This window comes from Cinclus cinclus, chromosome Z (assembly GCF_963662255.1).
Source record: "Cinclus cinclus chromosome Z, bCinCin1.1, whole genome shotgun sequence".
Classification (NCBI taxonomy): Eukaryota; Metazoa; Chordata; class Aves; order Passeriformes; family Cinclidae; genus Cinclus; species Cinclus cinclus.
This window is the reverse complement of record NC_085084.1, coordinates 2042443-2064489: the sequence shown is the minus strand read 5'-3', so window position 1 is coordinate 2064489 and position 22047 is coordinate 2042443. Positions and strand designations below refer to the sequence as shown.

General features: G+C 36.5%; 1 protein-coding gene across 1 annotated transcript in view; it reads left to right on the top strand.

Annotated features, from left to right (window-relative positions):
- Nucleotides 1–22047, top strand: part of EDIL3 (EGF like repeats and discoidin domains 3) — a 229900-nt gene that overhangs the window by 130948 nt on the left and 76905 nt on the right. The window contains exon 5 of the mRNA XM_062514022.1: nt 4757–4870. Coding sequence (XP_062370006.1) covers nt 4757–4870 — 114 coding nt within the window. The remainder of the gene's footprint in view (nt 1–4756; nt 4871–22047) is intronic.

Genomic DNA, 22047 nt, shown 5'->3' with positions numbered 1-22047 from the left:
TTCTCATGAGTCTGACTATTTACCAAATAAAAACAATATAATTTCATTCTTTTCAATGGAGGTTTGCCGTTTAGTACTTCATAAAATATTTGGTGCTTGAGCAACGTGGTTAAAATAAAATAAATGAGTATGAAAGCTGAGTTTCATGATATTAATAAACTAATAATGAAAAGTTTGACTGTCTGAAAGCTCAAGCTTAAACAATAACAAGGTACTACAGAATTCTGCAAGCAAGATCGTACGTTTTGTGTGATCTTACTGATAAAGTATTGACCTGTGTAATTAAATCATTCAGGATCAATATACCATAAGGAAAAGATAACTAGAATGCATTTTAAAAATCTATAAAGAACAATCAAGCAACTAAAGGAATAGCTTAGCTTAAACCCTAACTGAAAGATAATTATTCCGTACTACCTTTTTTTCCACATTATTCCATATAAGTTACCAAAAGTAAAAATATTTGAATACATTGATTTTTCAAAACAAAAGTTTTGTTTTGAAGCAGAACTGGGTAGGGAGGTAATTTGGGTTTTCTTTAAAAGTACTGAAATCTGGGGCACAGGAGGGAACGTGAAGTTACTCAGATTGGGAATTGATCTTTGTCCAGTGTATGGCTGTGGGTCTTCACAGAAGCCAATTATTAAACAGATATAGCTAGATAATCTTTTGTTCACAAATTCTACTAAACGGTGTCTTAAATGGACTTTATTATGGGGGGAAAAAATATTTGCAATATTAGTAAAGGATAACTGGATTATGTTTAATTAGTTCTTCTAATAAAGGCCATGTTATCTTCCAGTTATCTTCACTCTTGATCATAAATAATGTTTCTGCGATGGGCCAATCACTTTATCACGATAGAAGACTGATTTTAAAACATGACTTAGAGTTGAGATGAGCAGCCTGAGTGTGATCCAGAAGCCAAAAAGAGGCCAAAACCAAAGGACAAGGAAAGAATGTTCTGGTCGGCAGGAGGGAGCTTCAGGAAGCCTGCATGGCAAAAGGCAGTCCTGGACCAGAAACAAGGGTTCAGGTGACAGGAACCAGGAATTTGGGCTGTGAAAAGAGCAAACAGGCAGGGGCACAGGAACAAGACATGGTGTGAACTCATGGTGGGGGGGAACAAAACCTGTTAAATTGAGTTTATTGGTCCTTTCTTCAGAAAAAGTCAGGTTTATACCAAGCAGCTTGCTGAAGGACTCAAATGGCTTTACATAAGAGTTAATTTTTTTTTTATTATGACAGCTGCATAATTTAAATACACATTTCACTGGGGGGAGGTGATTTTTTTTCAGGAAAATACATGTGACTATATTTAACAGGTAAAACCCAAAATGAGAGCTAGGTATTTTTAATTATATTACGTTTGCAAATGCTAGTTTTTATTCATGTTTTATTAAATACTTAGAGGATTAAATAAGTATACGTACATGTGTAAGATCCATCACAGGAATAAAAAACCACAGAAACCTGCCCCTTGATGGATTTCCAAGTCACTATGTGATATAGCCAAATTCTCTGTTACTTTCCTAGTTTCTGACAGTGAAGTTTTGTTACAGGGTGTACTGTGGCTGTGCTTCAAACAGAGGTCTGCTTAGTAACTTTGTAATTATGGATTGATATTAGGAGATAAGAAATTTAAATTTAATCATCTGAATCATGAAAAGAAACTTTAACATAGCCTTTACTTCCTAATCTACTCTCTCAGCCCTTCAACCTATTTCATTCAAGAAACAATCTGTTTTCAGAAAATGGGTTTCCCTGTTCCTGCATCCTTGAATTTCAGAATCCCTCTTCATCTTGGGATATTGGGCACTCAGTTTTTTTTTGAGGCTGGGGGTTTTGGGGTGGTTTTGTTGGGGTTTTTCATTTGCTTTAATTTGGGCTGAGGGTATTTTTGTTCTTATTTGCTTTTTCTTTTGTTTGTTTGTTGGGTATTGTAGTTCCTCTTGGTTTTCTTTAATTTCCTTTAATGTTGTTTATTTGTTTGTTGTTTTTTTAATCTAACCTGGGCACTATCTAGAAATCCAGACTTCCCCTCTGCCTTTTGATGAGACCTTTTCACTCAGTGTTTATCAGTTCTACCACCTCCCTCTGAGGAACTCTGATTTCTCTGGCAGCAGCCAGCCAGCTCTCTGTATATATATTTTTTTTATTGTTGTTGTTGTTGTTGTTGCAAAGCAAAATAATCTGCCTTGAAGCTAAGACCTGAAAAATCATGAGCAACCTGCAGTGATTTTACTGTGCATCATCCATTTGCATCAAAAGGAAACCTCTATCCTTAAGTAGGTAGATTATGTGGTCAGTGAAGAATTATAATTGATAAGAGAAAGAGGGTTTTCTGTATGAGTCTTTATTGCCTGTAGCAGCAACTAGTCCAGAAACTCTGGTATTTTTAAATTTCTAGTGAAATTTACTTCTTGTCATGATAATATAACTTCTGTTTTTCAAAAGGAAGGAACACACCAGCTGGTGTAAAATGTGTATCAAAATTGGCACATCTAGGAATTTGAAAATATTCTCACCACAATTCATAGGAGCCACCCTTAATTAAACATTCTTCTCATCTGCACATTCACTCACATGAAATAATAACAGGAAATACGTATAATTCTGTTATAATTATTATTTAACACATGTTCAAGAATGCTCTTTATTCTTTAACACAGTTTAGTTGATTTTCAACTAAACATCTCAGACACGAGGCAATGAACAATCTTTCCTCATTCATTCATCAAATATGACATATTTGTTTGAACTGATGGGACTCAAGGTTCTGAAATTACTGGAAAAAAGATCATTGAAGAAGCCAAATAACAAAGATAATAATTAACAGCTTCCATATTTCTGCTCTGATTATTACTGATTGCTCCATGGGGATGGAATATGAGGATTGCTTTAAAAAGATGTGGTGCCTCAAGCTCAGTTTATTTTCTCCATCACCACACAGACAATATGAAATATTCTGGAAAGCTGTGCATTTTCTCCTAGATATTTCAACATTAATGGAAAATTAGGGAAAAAAAAAAAATCTTGAGGAGATATTGTCTTTACACCGAAAAGCTTTTAAGAGGATGAATTACCACCTGCATCTCACCAAGTGAGAGATAGTTCATGTGTTCACTTAATGTTTTTTATTTCACAGTGACCTTGGTGTTTTTTCCCCCACAAATGTGTTAGCTTGTATTAAAATGATGAATAACCTGATAAAAGTGTAAGGTTAATGGGCTTTGCTTAAAAAGGCAAATAGGTAGCCGAGGAATCTTGCTAAATTTAATAAATACATATAAAGAATTTAATTTAGAACTGAGCAGGTCTGTTCTTTGGTCATTTCCCTTGGCAGGTTTTATTTCTTGCACTCTTAGCTGTTACTCCTCTTGTTCAAGTTTAATAGAAAAAAAATCAGCTAACTCTAAAGTTTTATTGTGCCAGTATGCAATACCTTTATAAGCGAGAAATACTAAAACATGAGGAGTTAAAAAAAAGCCCAGAGATCCATTGCCATCATTAATTTTAGCATAAAATCTGAATTTTTTCTGGTTCAAACAATTGAAACTAGCCTTCATATTTCGCTAAAGACCTGTCTCTGCATTTCTGTTCACAGCAATGGGAACTGTATAAAACACTGGGTTTTTGAATGCAGAGTCCTGGAAAACGAAAAAAAAAAAAATACCAAGTTGAAAGTGCCAAAGTCACATACTCAAACTATCAAATATCAAGAAACTTTGTTGACAGAACTGAATTCTGCTTCTCTCAAGCAAAGCCGTGTTGCATAAGATTTAGACATTTTTGTAACATTTTCTTTACTTTGTGTATGCCATTAGAAAAAAATAATTGTATTTTGGGGCCAGAAGCAGATTCAACACAACAACAAGGAGCATGTCTTCCATTCCCAGTGATTTCCCATATTATCTACCATGTCAACTACCATATTTTCCACATCCTCTCTCCTTTTTATGATATTTAAAGAGGTGCAGAGGTGCAGTGCTTTTGGACAGCGACGTGTAAAATCTATACAACATTTCTACTCCATGCAGAATAAATATAAATGAGGAGAAATTTAATTATGATGCACCAATATCCTCCCTCTGCTTTTTTAACGGTGACTGAAAAATTCTGTGTCACATTTGAGAAAAAGAATCTGATATTACACTTTAAGGATGCTACATTGAAAACCACAGGGGGGGTTTTACTCTTGCAGCATTTGACAAAGTGTACTGGGGAAGAGGAACTCTAGTGAGATTACCCACCTTTTCTGTCTTTTGAATTTAATGAAATTTGGTGGCTTCTAGATTGAGTTATTAGTTTCAATTTGCCCACTAACTCATTCAGAGGAAGGGAATTTTTTAGATGGTTAAACAACCTTGTCAATTAGATGTTTAATGAATTAAGATGAACTGAGACACATCCTTAACTGGCATCTGTTGATAATGAAGTAACTACATTCCTTGAAGTTGCAAGAAGCACTACTGATTACTTCATTAGAACTACTACAATTTGGTTTTGGTTTTTGTTTTTTTTTTAAAGGACAAACTATGACTTTTGGCCCTGATATCCACTGGAAGTTACAGTGGAAATCCTTGAGCAGAACTTCAAATTATGTTGTATATTGTATATTGTATATTGCATATAATAAAACTTCTCTCACACTCCTTTTTTTTTTCTTTTTTTCCCCCCAGTTCTTTTAAATATGTGTTTATTGCTTTTACCCTTTCTCTGCTAATCCTGGCATCCCCTTGTGTGCTTCCTGCAGATGTGAATGAATGTGAAGCTGAGCCCTGCAGGAATGGTGGAATTTGTACAGATCTTGTTGCCAACTATTCCTGTGAATGCCCAGGTGAATTTATGGGAAGGAACTGCCAACAGAGTAAGTACAGCATGGTTTTAATAAGTTCTGGTTTTTTAATAATATAAAATATAAGATTTTTTTTTTTTACAGAAAAAAACCCCAATGCTTTAATGCACTGTGGAAACACTTCTTTACAAGTAAAACAAAATCTCAAAATACCCATCTTATTCCCTTCAAAACTGAGAGGATTTCGGAGACCAAATTTGTCACACATTCAAGTAAAGCATCTGATATGATGGAAATATTTGCAAAATGTATAATAAATATCTATAGTTAAACAAGAAGTAAAGTAGTGTAAAGTATAAAAATACAAAAAAGAAGAATATTCAGGCTGGGATTTTGTCTCATCAAATATCTGTCTTCAGCAGTGTTATTAGCAGAAATCAGGAAGTGTAGCAACAGGGCAGAAATACCTGTTGTTTGCTCTGACATGTCTCTAGCCTCTGAAATTTGGACCACTGCTTTGTGGGGAAGTCATTAATAGAATTAATAGTCATTAATGGATCTGTCCTGGGACCAATCTCACGTGATTTTTGAAGTAACATTGACTATGGATGTACCATAAAGGTCTGATTCCTAAAGTTCTTCTTATGTGATAGACTAGGTAATCCTGACCACCAAAAATAACAAAAATAGAATAAACTGCTTTGGCACAAAATACAATATACCTTGACAGTTAGATATGAGAGGCTGTAGGGTTTTAAATTCTGTAAAGGTGAAAGCCTGTGTATTTTAGTCAAACAAAAGATGTTAAAATTGTGGTATTATGGATAAAGCTAATATAATTCCAATGCATATTACCATAAAAAGAAACAGGAAAGTATTTGACACTCTTGTCATCCGTCGTGTTGGATATTGCATTCAAAATACATTAAATACTGGGCTAATCCACATTCAAGAAAGGGAGTTTCTAGTGTAAGGAAAATACAATTTTGTGTAGCAAAAAACAAAACAAAACAAAACTAAACAAAACAAAAAAACCCAAAACTGTTACAATTTGAATAATAAAGAAGTAAAACTGTAACAAAACTGAAAATATTATTCTTTTTCCTGCATTTACGTTTTAGATGTATTGGGGGAATAGAGAGGAAAACAGAATGGATCAATAACAACAAATGCTTTTTTGAAGTGGCTTCAGTGAATTCCCAGATTTATACGCTGCAGAAAAAAAAAATTTGGGGCACCCAGCATAATCTTTATGTAGTTCTAGAGAGGAATAAAAGATTAAGATTTGCTTTGAGGAATTCACAGGTCTCTATGGCTACCTGAATGAATTTATTACAAAACTCCTGTCTATTAAAAGTGTTTTTCAGAATTTGCTGGTGAAGCAATTCATGCATTTCCTTATTAGGTGCAATTGAATTGCCATTTGGAATTCTACCAAGAATCTCATCCATCTCTTCAAGAGTTTATCCCTTCTGTATTTTGGCTGCATCATGAACACTGCTCAGATAATAGATCACATAAACCCAATCTCCTGTTTTGCTGGAAGTGGGGTACTCAGAGCTATTACTTAAGTGATCATTTCATTCATTTTCTGAACCATCATCTGTTATTTTATGTTCCTTTTTTTTTTTATAGACATATGTGTAGTGATATAGAAAAAAAACTTTGAAGTTGCATACCTTATATATTAAATTGAACTATGTTTTATGTATGTATATATATGAGCACAGACACACATTTCTGGTTTTGAGAACATATAACAGAAAGCATATATATGTACAAAAAAATGAAGTTTTCCAGTTCATTGAAATAGTGAAAGAACTCTGCTGTTTTATTGCAAAATATGTTACCACACTGTGTATTTCTGGGTCTTATTTTGGGGCATTCATACTTACATAAATATAAATATATATAGTTTACCATCTCTATAACTGTACTACATCATTCTCTATAGCTGGGCCTTGAAAACATTGTTTTTTCCATTAGAAGTTTGGTTATGTCATCACATTTAATTACGTAATTACAAGTAGTTTTTACACATTCTAATTACACCATCAAAGTTTTACACATATTTACTGTAATCATATAATTAAATACTGTTATGCTAATTATGTAAATTACTGACTGCTGTCTCAGAATTACCTCACAACCCTCAAAGATTCCTGAGTAACATCACAGAAAATGTAAAATGTCCTAGATGTCGGATAAAAAAAAGCGCAAGAGTGCATCATGCAAGCTGCTTTTCCAGGATGCATTTTCTAATAATTTATCTACTTTGTTATAGCCGAAATATCTCTGGTTTGCAACAAGGATTTGTGATGTTACTCATCAGCCTCCTGTACTTCATGTCAGACTGTTTGTCCCTAGACCTCCGCCTATGATTTCCCTCTTTTTTAATTCCAACATTTTCACCACAATTATTTCCTCTTAGCTAATCTCCTAAATAATTCCCTTCCATTTTTTCTTACGTGTAGCACTTTTCAGGTGTGAGGCAGCTGTTGTGCTACACCCAAGTCCTGGGAGCCTTGTATGACATCCACCCCAAATCCTTCTGAGTAGTCCCAGAAGCACCTGAAATAACTCGTCCTGCTAGTCTCGGCTGACCTGAGAGGGAAAGGGTTGAAAATTAGTAGAAAAATCACACTAAAATGAGATTTTTAACCGTATTTGGACCCCCTTGACCATCCTCTGAATCTGTTTCTGGTATGGATGAGATTTGGACTTTCTTATATTCAGTTTTCTCTTTCTTTCTTTCTTTCTTTCTTTCTTTCTTTCTTTCTTTCTTTCTTTCTTTCTTTCTTTCTTTCTTTCTTTCTTTCTTTCTTTCTTTCTTTCTTTCCCTCTCTCTTTCTTTCTTTCTTTCTTTCTTTCTTTCTTTCTTTCTTTCTTTCTTTCTTTCCCTCTCTCTTTCTTTCTTTCTTTCTTTCTTTCTTTCTTTCTTTCTTTCTTTCTTTCCCTCTCTCTTTCTCTCTTTCTCTCTTATTATCTGTGGCTGGTTTTAGCAATTCAGGCATAAATGGTATTTAAAACAGCTGCTTCTCATTTCTAGATAGGCATTTCTGGATGAGGCAAAATCAGGGTAAAGTGGCGTGTGAGAGCACTGACGGCCTCAAAACATATTCAACCATTCTGGAATGAGCTTACCAGCCTGTTAGGAGACACTTCAACAAACATCTGGTATTTACAGAATCTGCCTGCAGATGTTTAGCAAACACAGAATGGTAACAAAGCACTTTTCCCCACCTTCCAAATGCAAAATTTAAACTATATTAATTCCATATTACCTCCCAGATTTCTTAAGGCCTCAGAATTTCCTTGATGCAGCTGCATCTCCTTCCGCTCTCCCATCTCTGAACCAATTTCTTGCTCCTGTGCTGAATTCAAGCTGTCAGTTATGATCACATCTATTACAGCTTTCCACAGTCTTGGAGTGTCCATAAATAAATTACTGCTTCCAAGACAGTTTCTCCTGTGGTTGGAGGTTTTGTTTTGTTTTGTTTTGTTTTGTTTTGTTTTGTTTTGTTTTGTTTTATGGATCACAACTTTCTCTTGCAGGCACTTTCATCATTGTCAGGATGTTTGTGTTGTTCAGTGCAAATCTGTGTTGTTAAAATCTTCCATCAGTGTGGCTAGTGAATTGAAGTAATATGTGAGCAGCTCCATAGGTGATTTTTTGATCACTTTCCTTTCCATTTTAATGTTTTTAATCAAGCAGATGGTACCAGACAGTGGACACCTTACAATTCCACCAGTGTGTATTTTGAAGCTGTGTTTTGCTAAATGCCAAGAGTTGCTGCCATTAAAGCATATGACAAACTTTCTCATGCTTTTTTCTTTAAGTATCTAGATCAAAATAGTCGCTCTAAATATTTCTTTACATATACTCTGGCCCTTTCACCTCCTTTTCTGTGGATTCAACATACCCATATGTAGGAGAACTGCATTCAAAGCAACTGCACCAATTTATTTTTCTAGCATGTCAGAAATCCTGCTAAGCAGTGTACCTCCAACTTGTTTTCATCAATTTCCTCTGCTTTTATGGTTTAGTATGTGTTTCTATTGCTCTTGGTTGCCTCCTGCCTTCCTCTGTGGAAATCAAAGGGGCATCTTCTTTCCATTCCCATGAAAACACCTGTTCCTTCAATGTCTTTTTAACATAAAAAATTATGTGAAGATCTGACAGATCTAGGTATAAGGAGATGTTCAAGACTTCTGCTTACATGCAGCCTTATACTCCCAGGCTAGATGCCTTCATCCAAAGAATGCTAATGCATTGTGATTTTAGAATTCTCTTTCTCTCAAAATTATTCCTGCAGCAGCTTGAAGGATTTGTAGTAAGGGATAAATAATTTGGTTTACATTATCTTTTCTACTAGACCTTTATTCCTTTTCATGCCATCTGTATTTCACTTGTGTGTTTTCGAGGCAGTGTGTTGGGTCTTTTTGGCTTCAGGTGCCTGTCCTTTGAACTCCTCTGCTTGATGCTCATGGTCTTGGGTGAATTTTGGATATCTCTGTCTTACAGATCCAGCTCTGACCAACCCTGGCCCAGCAGGGTCCAGGGTTCATAAAACCTCTGTGCTTAGGTTCAGCAAAACCCTACTCAAAGCAGACATAAGGACATAAAAAGTGCACAGGCAAAAAAAAAAAAAACAAAAGCCATTTATGAAACATTAAAAAGCTGTGTTCTCAGGGGGAAGGCTAATGGCTGAGTAAAATTTTCCTTCCAGTAAATCTGTGTTTTCAAAATATGGATAGGACTCAGATTTTCACCACTTTCTTAAAATGATGAACATGGTTAGGGGCTTTCACAGCTCATGGAATTGCCCTGTTAAAATTAAACTGAAAAGAGCTGAATGGTAAAGGATGTTCCATTGCATATAGGCCTCTTTCTTTTTTTTTTCTTTTTTGGCAGATAACCTGCTGGGATGCCTTGGTTTCAAGGCCTGATATTCTTCATTCACCTCCAGTAAATACATTGTGCTTGTAGTGAGCCATTGTGAAAACCATCAGCTGCCAGGAATAAACACGGATTTGAGTTCCTTAAATTACTGGTTATCATAAAAATCTCTGTCAATGAGATTTAGGTGGGCCTACCCTTCCCTACTGCTCAAAATATCAGTTTGACTCATTCTGTGAGTAATGCATTATGAAGTCTGAATTTAAGCTTATTCTTGATTGTTTTGAATGTGTGCCTGTTTCATGATCTCAAATACTGGTGTTGAATATAAAGTCAGAAATCATTGGAATACAAGCTGGACAAATATACTAATGAAGAAATGACAAGGGGAAAGAAAAGAAGGTAATTAATAAAGCAAATCAGTTCTTTGATCCAGTGAACTTCACAGCCACACAAGTATTGGGCTGGTACAAAGGAATGTCAGGGGAAAGAGCTTGGGCATGAAATCAAAGCTTAACACCAGTTAAAAAATGTTAGTCAAACCATGGTCTAATCAAGAAAGTAGAAATTCTCCTTCAATTAATTTTTAAGGCTAAGAGAAGAGTTTATTTAAATTTTTATATTTTTCTTACTTTGTTTCACTTCAGAGATCATAAAATCTAAACGCTGGAGTTGTCATCTTATTCACTTAGAATACACTGCAGAAAAATTCAATAAATATGTACATTCCTGCTAGTCATAATTTAGATGACACATTCAGGACATCCATGGAAAAAATAATGCAGTTTTATAGATATGCATATATGTGTGTGCATGTGTAGATGCATGTATACAAAATTATTAATCATAGATAATTATTTTTAATGTCCTTGGGGTAATTAATTTATCATTCACATTATATCCTTGTGGATTTATGGGATTATGTGTGGTTAATCTCATACAAAAGAAGTAATGGGAAAAAAATAGGTGCCTAAAAGAATTTTATCCATTTAATATCAAGTTAATAATACTACTGTGAGCCCCCTGGATTACAGAGATATCTCAGAGCAGAAACATATCAGAAATACACTTTGAAAGTGCAGGAGGGAGAATTTTTGTATATTAAATGTGACTTTAGGCCATGTAACTCAACTCAACCTTAGTAATTTGTCCTTTTCTGAACATACCATAAGAATAGAAGCAAAAATTATTTCAAAAGTTGAATTGCTACTGGAAAGAGAGGCTAGCATCAGTAAATAAGAATTCTGCTTTATCCACATCTTTAACTATTTCAGCTAAACTTGAATGGAACACAATTTCTATATTTGCATTGGACAAAACCCCTCTTGACTTTCTTGCTGAAAATTATGAGTTTTGCTGAATCTGCACCAGTCTGTGAATGTTGTCTGGCAGGCATTTCGCTTTGGTATGAGAGTGCAAAGAGGCAGAAAATGTCACAGAAAGGACAGAACACGTTGTTAACATTGAAATGTTCTCCCAGGCATTTCAACGACCTAGTGAGAAATGCTAATCAAACTCCCAGCATTTCTAACACCCAGTCTTCAAGAAAGGCACCACCCTGCCCCTTCCACTGGGGACTTTCTCTGTCCCATGCAGGGCGCAGAGGTGTTAGCAAAACTGCAGATCAGAGCTGTAGTTCCCCTGTTCAGCACAAAAGGGAAATGAGTCTGATCTCTCTGTGTTTGACGTTGAAACAGCGTCCTGAGCCCTGTGCCTTCGGGTGCATTTTCATCTTAGTGCACTGGCACTGTACAGCAATATCTTCCTTTGAAAACTAATTTCTCAATATCTTGTTTTGATTAGGCGGGGGAGGATTCAATCTTTACTGAGACACCTGGTAAAAACTCAATGTAAAACACTCAGGCAAGCCCTGAAGGCCCAATAGGAATATTTTAAATGCATAATAGTTTCCATACTCCATGAGTCATCAAGTGCAATAATAGCTTTTGTGAGGTGTCAAAACCCACAATATCAACTCAACCCTGTATTCAACCCTATATCGTTGACTTTAGATTGAAACCACCTTGTTGTGGCATATTTCTTGCCGTGTTTTCTTACTTTAACCTGTGGATCTGCTTTTCTAAAGGGTTTGTGTTGTTCTTGACTCAGTCACCCCCAGTAAAAAGAGGATGGAGTCAGGGATTCCTTCTACCTTTTTTCCTGCTGAGGGAGCAGGAAACGTTTTCACAGAATCCTAGGCACTCACAAAGAGTAGAGGAGAAAAAAAATATCCTCATCTTATAAACATGATCCACTGTTCCTTTGTTGGAAGAACTTTTATGTGCATTTTTATGTGTGGCAAAGCCTATGACAATGAATATTTCAGTATTTCTAAGCCTTAAAAGAAAAATTACAGCACTCCATTATTCTCAAAGTAGCCCCCGTAGCTCTTAAGTTCCTGGTCAATAATGCACATTCTTTTTTTATATCCTCACAGAAATGAAAAATAATTTGCAGGTAAGAAATTGGTTCTATAAAACAAAAAAAAGCTGGGCTGTAGACTGTAGAAGGAAGCACAAAACAAATCACAGGTTATTATGACCAAAAAAAAGCCTCCTAAAAGTAAGGAAAGAAAAACACTAATGATTATAAATGTATGAATAGGGTATATATTAAATATAAACATATAAGGGGATATTAAATACAAAAATTTACAGCTGCAGTTGGTTTAGAAAAGTTCCAAACAGCCAAGTCACAGGAACATTTTGAAGTACCTTATTTCAAGGCTTATTATAAGGTACTGGGTATTTATTTCCAAATAGATTGATTGTGGAGGGTGGCTTGCTATGAGAATTAACCTGGTCTTGTTTGCTGCTGCCCTTTGGTGGACACAGCAATCATCAATTTGAGTAAAATCATCTCCAGGGCTGAGCAGATTCCTTATAATGAAACTGTCTCAAGCTCTGCAGTAGTTAACAAACCAGGCACAGAGTAGAATTACTAGTGAGCCCTACATGAAGCTTGCAAAACTTGGAGGTTTGAAAGATGACTCACATTTTGGAGTTTCATTTAGTCTTGGATCTCCAACCAAGCTGTGAAACATGAAAACCTGTATGAGCTACAGGGGGGAAAAAAACAAAATGAAACCAAAATAAAAATAACAGAACACAGTTACATGAGCCCTAGATGAACTTAAAACTCCATGCTCAGCACAGCTCTCCCACCTGAAGCTTTCAGGAGGAGAAGGAAGTGTGATATGTTGAGTGGTCGTCTTCCCACTGAGGGAAGATTTGCGGGTCCTGCTGCTCCGGACAGACGGACGGACAGACGGACAGACAGACAGACGGACAGTCTGGGCACTGGGGCAGCCACACTCCTCCCAGTGTGAGGGAGCTGGCAGGGGGATGCTGGGGGCTGGGGGCTGCTCCAGTCCCCAGCTGCCACCACCTCCATTTGTTCATTCCAGCAGACGGACCCAGGGCTTGCAAGGGGGTGAGATGATGTGAAAGATTTGGTGGCAGCACAATAGGGAGGGAGAAATATTTTGTTTTCTTCTTCTGTGGATGGTGACAGTAAAGAGGGACTCAGAAGGGTGCAAATGAGATTTTGAAATTATGTAGAGTGAAAACTTTAAACATTCACAAGTGTGATAGTGTGCTTACCAAGAAGACCAGACAGAATTAACTCTTAATTCAATTTTTTTTGTATCAATGACTGCCCTCTGGTATTAATGCTAAAAGTAATTTGGCTAGCTCTTAGTTTGGGGCAGATAGAAATTTTCTTTATAGAAAAAATAATGTCGAACTTTTACCTTTTAAAACACATTAATGTCCATTGCTCATCCAGCAAAATCTGATAGACCTCTACCCATAAACATGATTTCCCTCCATTGGCAAATCTCTATATTTGATATTAACATTGCATGCCTTCACTGAATATTGGTTTCAGTGTGTAGTTTGCAATATTATATTTATTGTTATTCTAATAATATCAATTCCATTTATGCTCTGTTGCTGAAACCTAATTTTGTAATTACACTCTCCCTGTTTTCTACAAAATTCAATTTTACCCATCTGTGATGTGAGCTTTCATCATAGATATAGCACAAAAAATAACAGTGTTGTAATTCATTGCATCAAAGTTAGAGAAAAACAAATTATACTGGGAAATTTACAACTTTGAAATCAGATTTGAATCCTCATGTCCACTCTCAGCAAAAAAAAAGTATTATTTTTCTTCAGAAATTATGAAAAATTTCTTTGTTCTTCTGGATAGGAGTTTCCATATAGGGGGCTGAATACTAATTTTACTGTCGTTAATGAAACCTCTTCATCGTTTTCTTACCTCTTGGTCCTTCCACAATATATTTCACAATGCCTTTTTCCCTTCCATCAGGAGTGAATTTGGGTGAGGGTTGGGTTTCACCCATTTTTAGACATGGGAAGATTTTTTTTTTTTTTTTTTTTTTTTTTTTTGGTGACAAAAAAATCAGGTGGAAAATGGCCAAGAATTAAATTTCTTTCCTGAAGTTCATGATGGAATCAGTTCAGTCTCATCCCTGCTGAAGATGTGGTGGGCTTTCCACTGAGTTTTCTGCAGGGGAAATGGGGCACAGGACCTTTAAAAGTTGTACTTAATCTTAGACATAAAGATATATATGTGCTGGAAGTAAAGTGGGATTTCATAATTAAGTGCAACACATTTACCCCCTTTATATAAGTTGCATTTCTCTAGAATTGATTTTACATTCTTTTAATTATTGAAACACTATTTTTTTTTGATTGGTTGTTATTAGTATTTGGTAATGGAGAGTGCTAATTTCAGAGACTTTCCACATTTTAAAAATATGGGGTGGGAGGAAAGCCTAATTTTTAGCCACCAATTCGCCCAGTGACTACTGCTGCAAACTACAAGGAGGAGCAGGCCCAAGGGATTCACCAAGACAAGTTACAAGGTTGGTAAATTAGTGGGAAAGAAAGGTGGGAGAAGAGTAATTTTTGTGAACAGCAAAAACTATACCTGCCCAATGAGCCCAAGAAAGAAATATAACAAATACAATGCAGAGGAGTGTTTCCTTCTGAGAAAGTTGAGAGGCCACCATCCTCCTCTGTGGCTGGAGAAGGGAAAAGCAGATTCCAGTCTCTGATGTAATTGGAATTTTTTATGCAGTTTGGAGCACCTTTAGGAGGTAGTGTGAGACTCCCAGCCAAGAATTCCCTGTACCCCAGGAGCTGGGGCATGGATAACACGATTCCAGATCTGATCAGACAGGGAAGGAATTTCCTTCCTTTGTAAGCAGACACTCATCTTGTTCACTTAAACTTTACAATTCCTGAAAGGGACATAAACCTGCAGCTCGAGCTGCCCCTCTTCCCTGCAGTTCATGGTTTATTCACAATTTTGGATGCAAATGGGGGATGCTGAAGAGACATTGCAGCCAAGTGCTCCCTTGATGCTGAGTTTTGCTGAGACTAGGTCTTCATGGAAAAGACATCGAGGGAGACAAATTTCCCTGCCCTGTCAATTCCTGTTGCAGATGAATTAGCAAAACAGCACCCAGTGTTGTAAAGCCTTGGTCCCTGTAAACCCCAAAGGGATTGGAAGTCACAAGGAAATTCACAAAGTGAGACTTAGACAAGGAAAACCTTTGGAAGTTTCTGGGGTCGTATGAGAATTTTGCACTGGCAATGAGAACATGGGGCGAAGAGGATATTGGTAATTTTTTTTTTTTTTTAAACTTAAAGTTTGGTAAATCGTTATGGATAACTAATAGCTTAGTTTAGTGATATTGTTACATTTTTGAGCCAAAAGAACAAAAGAGGTTGGCCCTGGTAATACCACTGCAATTTTGCCTTGTGCAAATTGTGGAATTTCTTATTACATTACTATTTTACTAAGATATATTGGCACATATTACTGTATTATTAGTATATTATTGGCACAATAATATCCTTTTATTATTGGCACAATAAGGTCTCCGGGATCACATTCAGTCATCAGAGTTTAATGAATCAAAAGAAATTAATAAAGTCACACTTGTTTATGTATTGCTGACATGTAGCTTCGCATTTGCATTTTGTTGTAACATTTAGGAATTAATATTTTTTTTTTTACATAGATAGTTATGAAAGCCACAAAATCAATCCATGCCACTTCGAACACCTTCAAAGAGCATTTAGGATTAGGTGAGAAGATTTTCTCCAAAATAAATTAAAATATTTTTGTATATTTTACTCTTAAAACAAAAATGGAAAATTATTTAGATTTTGGTGACTACATGGTGTTACCTAAACACTTGAAATATGAGTGCCACAGTTATCTACTGGCTTCATTGACCATGTTTATTTTTATTTCAGGAAAGAGGATATTATTACTTAGCTTTTCATCTGAGAAATACAACCCTCTTCTTGATAATCCCCTAACTTTTTTTTTTCTTCTGTATAAAATCAAGTTATTGGATAATTAGATTTCTTACAGAACACCAAGTAAAGAGGTTATAAACAGCATTTAAAGCATATGCTTCTGAAAAAAGTAGCTTTTTAACATTTAGTTTCTATTTTAATGGATGCATTCATTATGTATGCAGAGTGTTTTCTCGAAAAGTTTATTTTTAAATACGCCACTTATGTGAATTAAAAAAAAAAAAAATTCCTTAGCTAAATGTCACTACCAGTGTTAAATTCTTAAGAATACAAAATTCCTTCAGATTAGGTCAGGTATTTCAACAATGGGCGTCTTAACATTGTGTTTCTGGTGGTGGTAATGACAATCTTTTAGCAGGAATATTAAAATACACCCCTGGTCAGTCTCTTTAGTGTCGTCCTTGGACCTGAAGTGCCTGAATTTGTCCAGTTCCTTTTCGAACCCTTGGGTGCTGCATCTTCTGGAAGGCTCCAGAAGATCACAACCCACTGTACCAAGAAGGAATTTTTCTTTTCTTTAAACAGGCTAAGCTGATTTCTCGTGAATTTCAGTGAGTGCTCCCTAATTTCAGTAATCTCAAGGTGGCAAGCAGCACTTGCCCATGTTTATGTAAAGTTGCATCCCTCCTCATTTTCCAACTTGAGCAATCATGTGCTCTTTGCAGCTGTAATGGCCATTTCCAAGTTCAGTGCAGTGCAGGTGCGTTTTAGGGATTTTGTCTCTTCCCTTTGTGTACACTGAGGCTCATCTGTCTCCCTTTTCACCACTCACTCAGTTTTCCATGGCCTTCTGGAGCTGCTCATCATCAGAGTGGCTTTTGGACTAGAGAGCTTCAAACTGGACAATTTTCCTGTTCAAAATTTCCTCCAGGTCGCTGGTGAGTAAAACTGAGTCCCAGCAATGTCCCTGGGGGAATGCCACCGGTAACATTTTTGTCTTGAAAAGACATTTTCTGTTCTGTAATTGGACTCCTGGCTATAGCAGGGCCATTTTCCCACTCCCTGGCAAGATCCTTTCATGTGGAACCTCATCAAGTGCATTCTGATAATCCAAGTGTGCTGTTTCCACTATATTTCTTTTATTCCTGTGCATATCATCTCTATTAAAGGACTGCAAGAAGTGAGGCAGAGCTGCCATTTACAGGGGGAATATTGGCTCTTTTCCACACCTTTTCTTAGGTTCCTCATGATCTTAATTATGCAACTATCTATCAGTACACCTCTGTAGTTCCGGGTTTTTTGCTTTTTTTTTTTCCCAATTCTTAAATATGCTATGCCATGAAATCACTTCACCACCAGAAAAGATTCTGTAAAAAAAAAATCCTTAAAGAAGCTTAAAATCCTTTCTGCTTCCTGTTTTTTTGTTGTTGTTTTCTTTTAATCTCAGACTACCCAAGAGTTTCCTAATTTTATTTTCAGTCTAAGTCCTCAACATGGAGCTTGTAGAGCACATAAAGGCCCAAAGTTAATTTTATGACCTTACATGTGAAAGTATGAGGCAGGGTTTGAAAATGGAAGCACACAACAGTCACTTGGCAATAAAAGCACTTTTGAGAAGTAGAAAGTAACATTCAATTTCTTTTTATTTGATTAGTCCTGATGGCTACTGCTTGCACATGTGGACCGTGATGGCCATGGTGGTAACAGAATAATGAACTGCTTTTGGGGTAGATGCTACATCAGCCTAAAAAGTGCTTAATCTTTTTGGACATATCAGCAAATAGGTGGCAATTCTTCCCATTACTGTCTGAAAAACTGTCTTCTGCTGCATGGAACATAACTAATCACCTCATTTTCATGTCACTTCCTGCAGACTTTAAGCTCAACACAGCATCCTTTGAAAAGTTTTGCTTGTCTGAAAGTGTCTGTGTGCTCGTTATCTGCTGTTGATGCAAATTGGTGAAGATGTTGCCTTTGACATGCGTTATTTTATGTGAAGGCATAAAACAAGATTAATCATACCCTGCACCACAGTGCTGCAGTGCCACACTATCTACTATCATCCTTTGGAGTCACACTTCGGAAATCAGAGTAATAATAATTAAAATGTTAATAGGTCAAGGAAATCAATTTTGTTTTGTTTTAAATCTGTGGAGCAAACTTATGGAGATAAATGTCTTCTGTTAATTAGATTTCAGAGGTGAATAGCTTTATAGAATTACCACATCCAGGAATGTGAAAATGTGCTGTTTCGTGGTGTAGTTAGGAGTCACCTTGAAGTTACAAAGCCTGTGACTTCTCTTATATCTAGTAGCAGACAAAAAAAAAAAAATTTAAAAATCTGACAAAATCCCTGACACTGTGTGTTCTCCAAGTCTACTGAAGTGCAAAAGAAAAAAAAGTAAAAAGTGTTTTTAAATTCTATTTTACTATTTCATTTGCCCTATGATTGACTAGAAAGAGGAACACGTGATCTGCCTGCTGCCTTATCCCATTGGAAATGCTGATTAAATTCCTTCACTGGGAATGAAAACATTGATTTGGTCATGCCCGTAGGATGAGTCCTCAGAGCAACAATTAACACGAGTCGTTACAACAGAGCTGCTCAATATCTCTCAGATCAGAACATTGAATTGTGGAAACAAAAAAAAAAAAAAAAAGAAATACAACAACTGAGCTACCAGGACTTAGCAAACAGTTTGATCAGCTGCAGAATGATTGAAATACCCAGCAGCTAAAACGTGCAAAGCTGAGCTGTGCTGGGGTCATGGGGATTCTCCAAACACCAGCCCATAAAATGAGACACTGAATGTTCAACCCCAAAGCTGTTCGAAGAATGTTCAACCAAAACGCTGAAGGTAGAGATTTTTAGTTACTGGTAATGGTCTGATTGGCTAAATCAGATTTATAGCTCACATGGCTGTGGTATTATATCATCTGCTTTGGGGAATGGTGATTTTAAATTCATTTTAGAGACCTGGAGAGTTTCAAAATTTTAAAAGTTAGTGTTCCACGCACTGGTCTTGCACAACCTGGAATTAATTCCAAGCAAAAACCTGTCTCTGTGTGGGAAGGCTTAGGCTTTGCCTGTATTTAAAAGTGATGTTTGGAGAGGAGGCATAAGATGCAATAGGTGCTCGTGGGGGTAGAAAAAAAAACTGTCTTGAACTCGAGAGCACATGAGATGGCTGTAAGGATATGCCTGGCAATAAAAAAAAGAAATCAAAATCAAAAAATTATAAAGAAAAAAAAAGGAGGAAAATGCATTTCATAAAGGAATATTTAGGAATATTCCTGCTGTGTCTGTGTAGCCTCCAGCTGCAATGAGTTCTGGTGGACCACTGCAGCCCAGCCATGAAACAATTAATGGGATAATGAGCTGGGATGGATGACTGTCCTTCACACAACGTGTGTGCTCTGTGCAATCAGGACTGAAGTCAAACTACATGTACAAAGCCAAACCAGTGCTTCAAATAACTTCAGATTTTAGCTCCTCTTCAGTCTGTCGTGGTGTGAGCTCACACATATTGTCTGCACACACTTGCAAAGGCAGCAGCTTCTGGTGAAACAAATAGTCTCCTTGGGCCTCTACCTTTCCCTGGAACTGAAGATGTAATTCCTAAAATTGGAAATTCTACTTTTTTTTTTTTTTAAATATCCTGATTATCCATACAGCTACCAGGAGAAAATTTGATTTGGTATAGGAAAAGAAACACAATTTTTGTTTATCAGCTATTATTCTAAAAGGCTGGGACTGGTTGGAGCTGCAATACTTTTGTATCTAAATTTGTTGGAAAAAATTTGAACTGCAAGCACATTATAAAACTATACAAAATATGCATTTATATATATGTGTGTGTGTGTGTGTGTGTGTGTTCTGCCTATGACTGGCTCCCAGGGGAGAAAAAGTGCTAATGAAAAAGTTTTGTGTTATTATTTAATGTAAAACTGTATGGTGCTAGATAAAGCCAAGTACTTCAGGGGCAAATCTTCACCCATTTTAAATAAGAGAAATGAAGATGTTGTTCCGAAATCAAAACAACAATGTCAGATTATTCCTGCTTGGGAAGGAATCCTCTGAGCTGTTTTGGTGCCAGGATTTTTCCTCTCTGTCAGCATCAATTTGAAAAGAGATGGAGCTGCAACAATTTGGAACCAGAACATCTCAGAAAGGATGAGACTGGCAGGGGCAGCTACTCCAGCCACCGTCCTTGAGCAGGGACATCTTGGGCCAGCTGCCCAGGACAGTGTCCACTCAGGCTTTCAGTGTCTCCAAAGATGGATCTCCATGGAGTCTTGTACACCCTGGTGCAGTGTTTGAGCATTCCCACATTAAAAACCCCCAAGCACTACAAGAAAAGCACAAGAAACACCCAAGAAAAGAGAGGGGAAAAAAAAACAAAACAAAAAAGAACCCAACAACATTAACAAACCACAAGACTAAAAAATACCCCCCAAAAAAATCCCCAAAACAAACAAAAAAGTCTCAAACACACTAAAATCACACACACCTGGCGTGCAAATGGTGTTTCCCATTTTAAAGCTTGTTCCCACTGCCTCTTGTCCTGTTTATGGGCTGACTCCTTGGTGTTCACTCCTTCCCACAAGACATTTTTACACATGGATAAGATCCTCCTGAGCCTTCCCTTCTTCAGGCTGAGCACTTCCAGCTCTGTCAGTGTCTCCTTGCAGGTCAGATGCTCCATCCTGCCAGTTCCAAAGCCACATTGACCTCTTTGTGATAATCTTTGTCAGCAGGAAAACCACAATCTGGAATGGTGGAGGTTGTTTTGTTTGGTTTTGTTTTGTTTTGTTTCGTTTCATTTTGTTTTGTTTTGTTTTCCTTATGTTCATCTCCTCCTCAGCATTCTTTCTTCAAAGACCTCTTTCTGCAAAGCCCAAGTATGCTAACTGCCTAGTTACCTCTAGCTTTGCAGAAAAACATAGATCAACATCTTTTTTTAAAGCAATGCCTTTTCAGTGTTCTTAAAACTCATTGCATTCATTTCACTTAATTTTATCCTCCTAAACCTAAGCACTAAGTATAAATAATGCTATAGGTTTGTTCTTGGTCAGTTGACACAGAAAAATTAATTACATCTATCTTGAATGCTTTCCTTATGAATGATGAAATGATGAAAATTTTGGTTTAGGGTTGCCAGTTTCCTCGCACAGGTGGCAAACAGAGCCTGGGTAGCTAGTCTGGGGATATGGGACATATATATATATATATACATATATATATATATATAATCTAGATATGAGATTTTCAGATGGCTGAAGCTGGGTCACAAATTTCATTCCTTATGTTTGCTTTGTTTGGTTAGGTATTTCTTTAAGCTATTCATAATAATGCTCTTCTTATGGTCAAATGTATGTTGGTAACCAAAAATAAGGGGATATAAAGAAAAATAAGGGGATATTCAGAAAATCTGAATGTAGATATTTATGGTTGAAATACACCACGGAGTCACTGCTATACTAATAAAATAATTTGTCTTTATATACTACATGTATATAAACCCAGAATTTTCTGAATATTCATTCTGATTTTTTTTTCCACCCTAATAAAAGTTCGTGACCTTTAAATTAATTGTCTTTTTAACAAGGCTTCAAGGCCTGATCCTTACAGCTGCTTTACATGAATACAAGGTTATATCCACACCAAATGGCTTCTAGGAGCAAGATCTAAATGAAGATATTTGAATTTCCAGTTATTAAGATGTTGGATGGGTTGTAGAAGAAGATGGAAACTGCTTAGAGACCATAGGAAATGCTGTTTCTGTGTAGCCAGATTTAAATTACTGTTGTTAGCATGCAGTTTGTGTCCAGTACAGTGAATATACCTCATATTTAGCATATCACTTCGGCAGTATATTGTAGGATATTCCCATCCCTTTGCTTCTTTCTCAAGAACATGTACCCCATTGTAACACAGAAATCACATGAGTGCCAAAATGTAGTTTTTGAACTATTCCAATGAATCCCTCTTATAACAATTTCAATGAACACATCTTGTAACAAGCAATGCTGTCACTCCTAGGAGC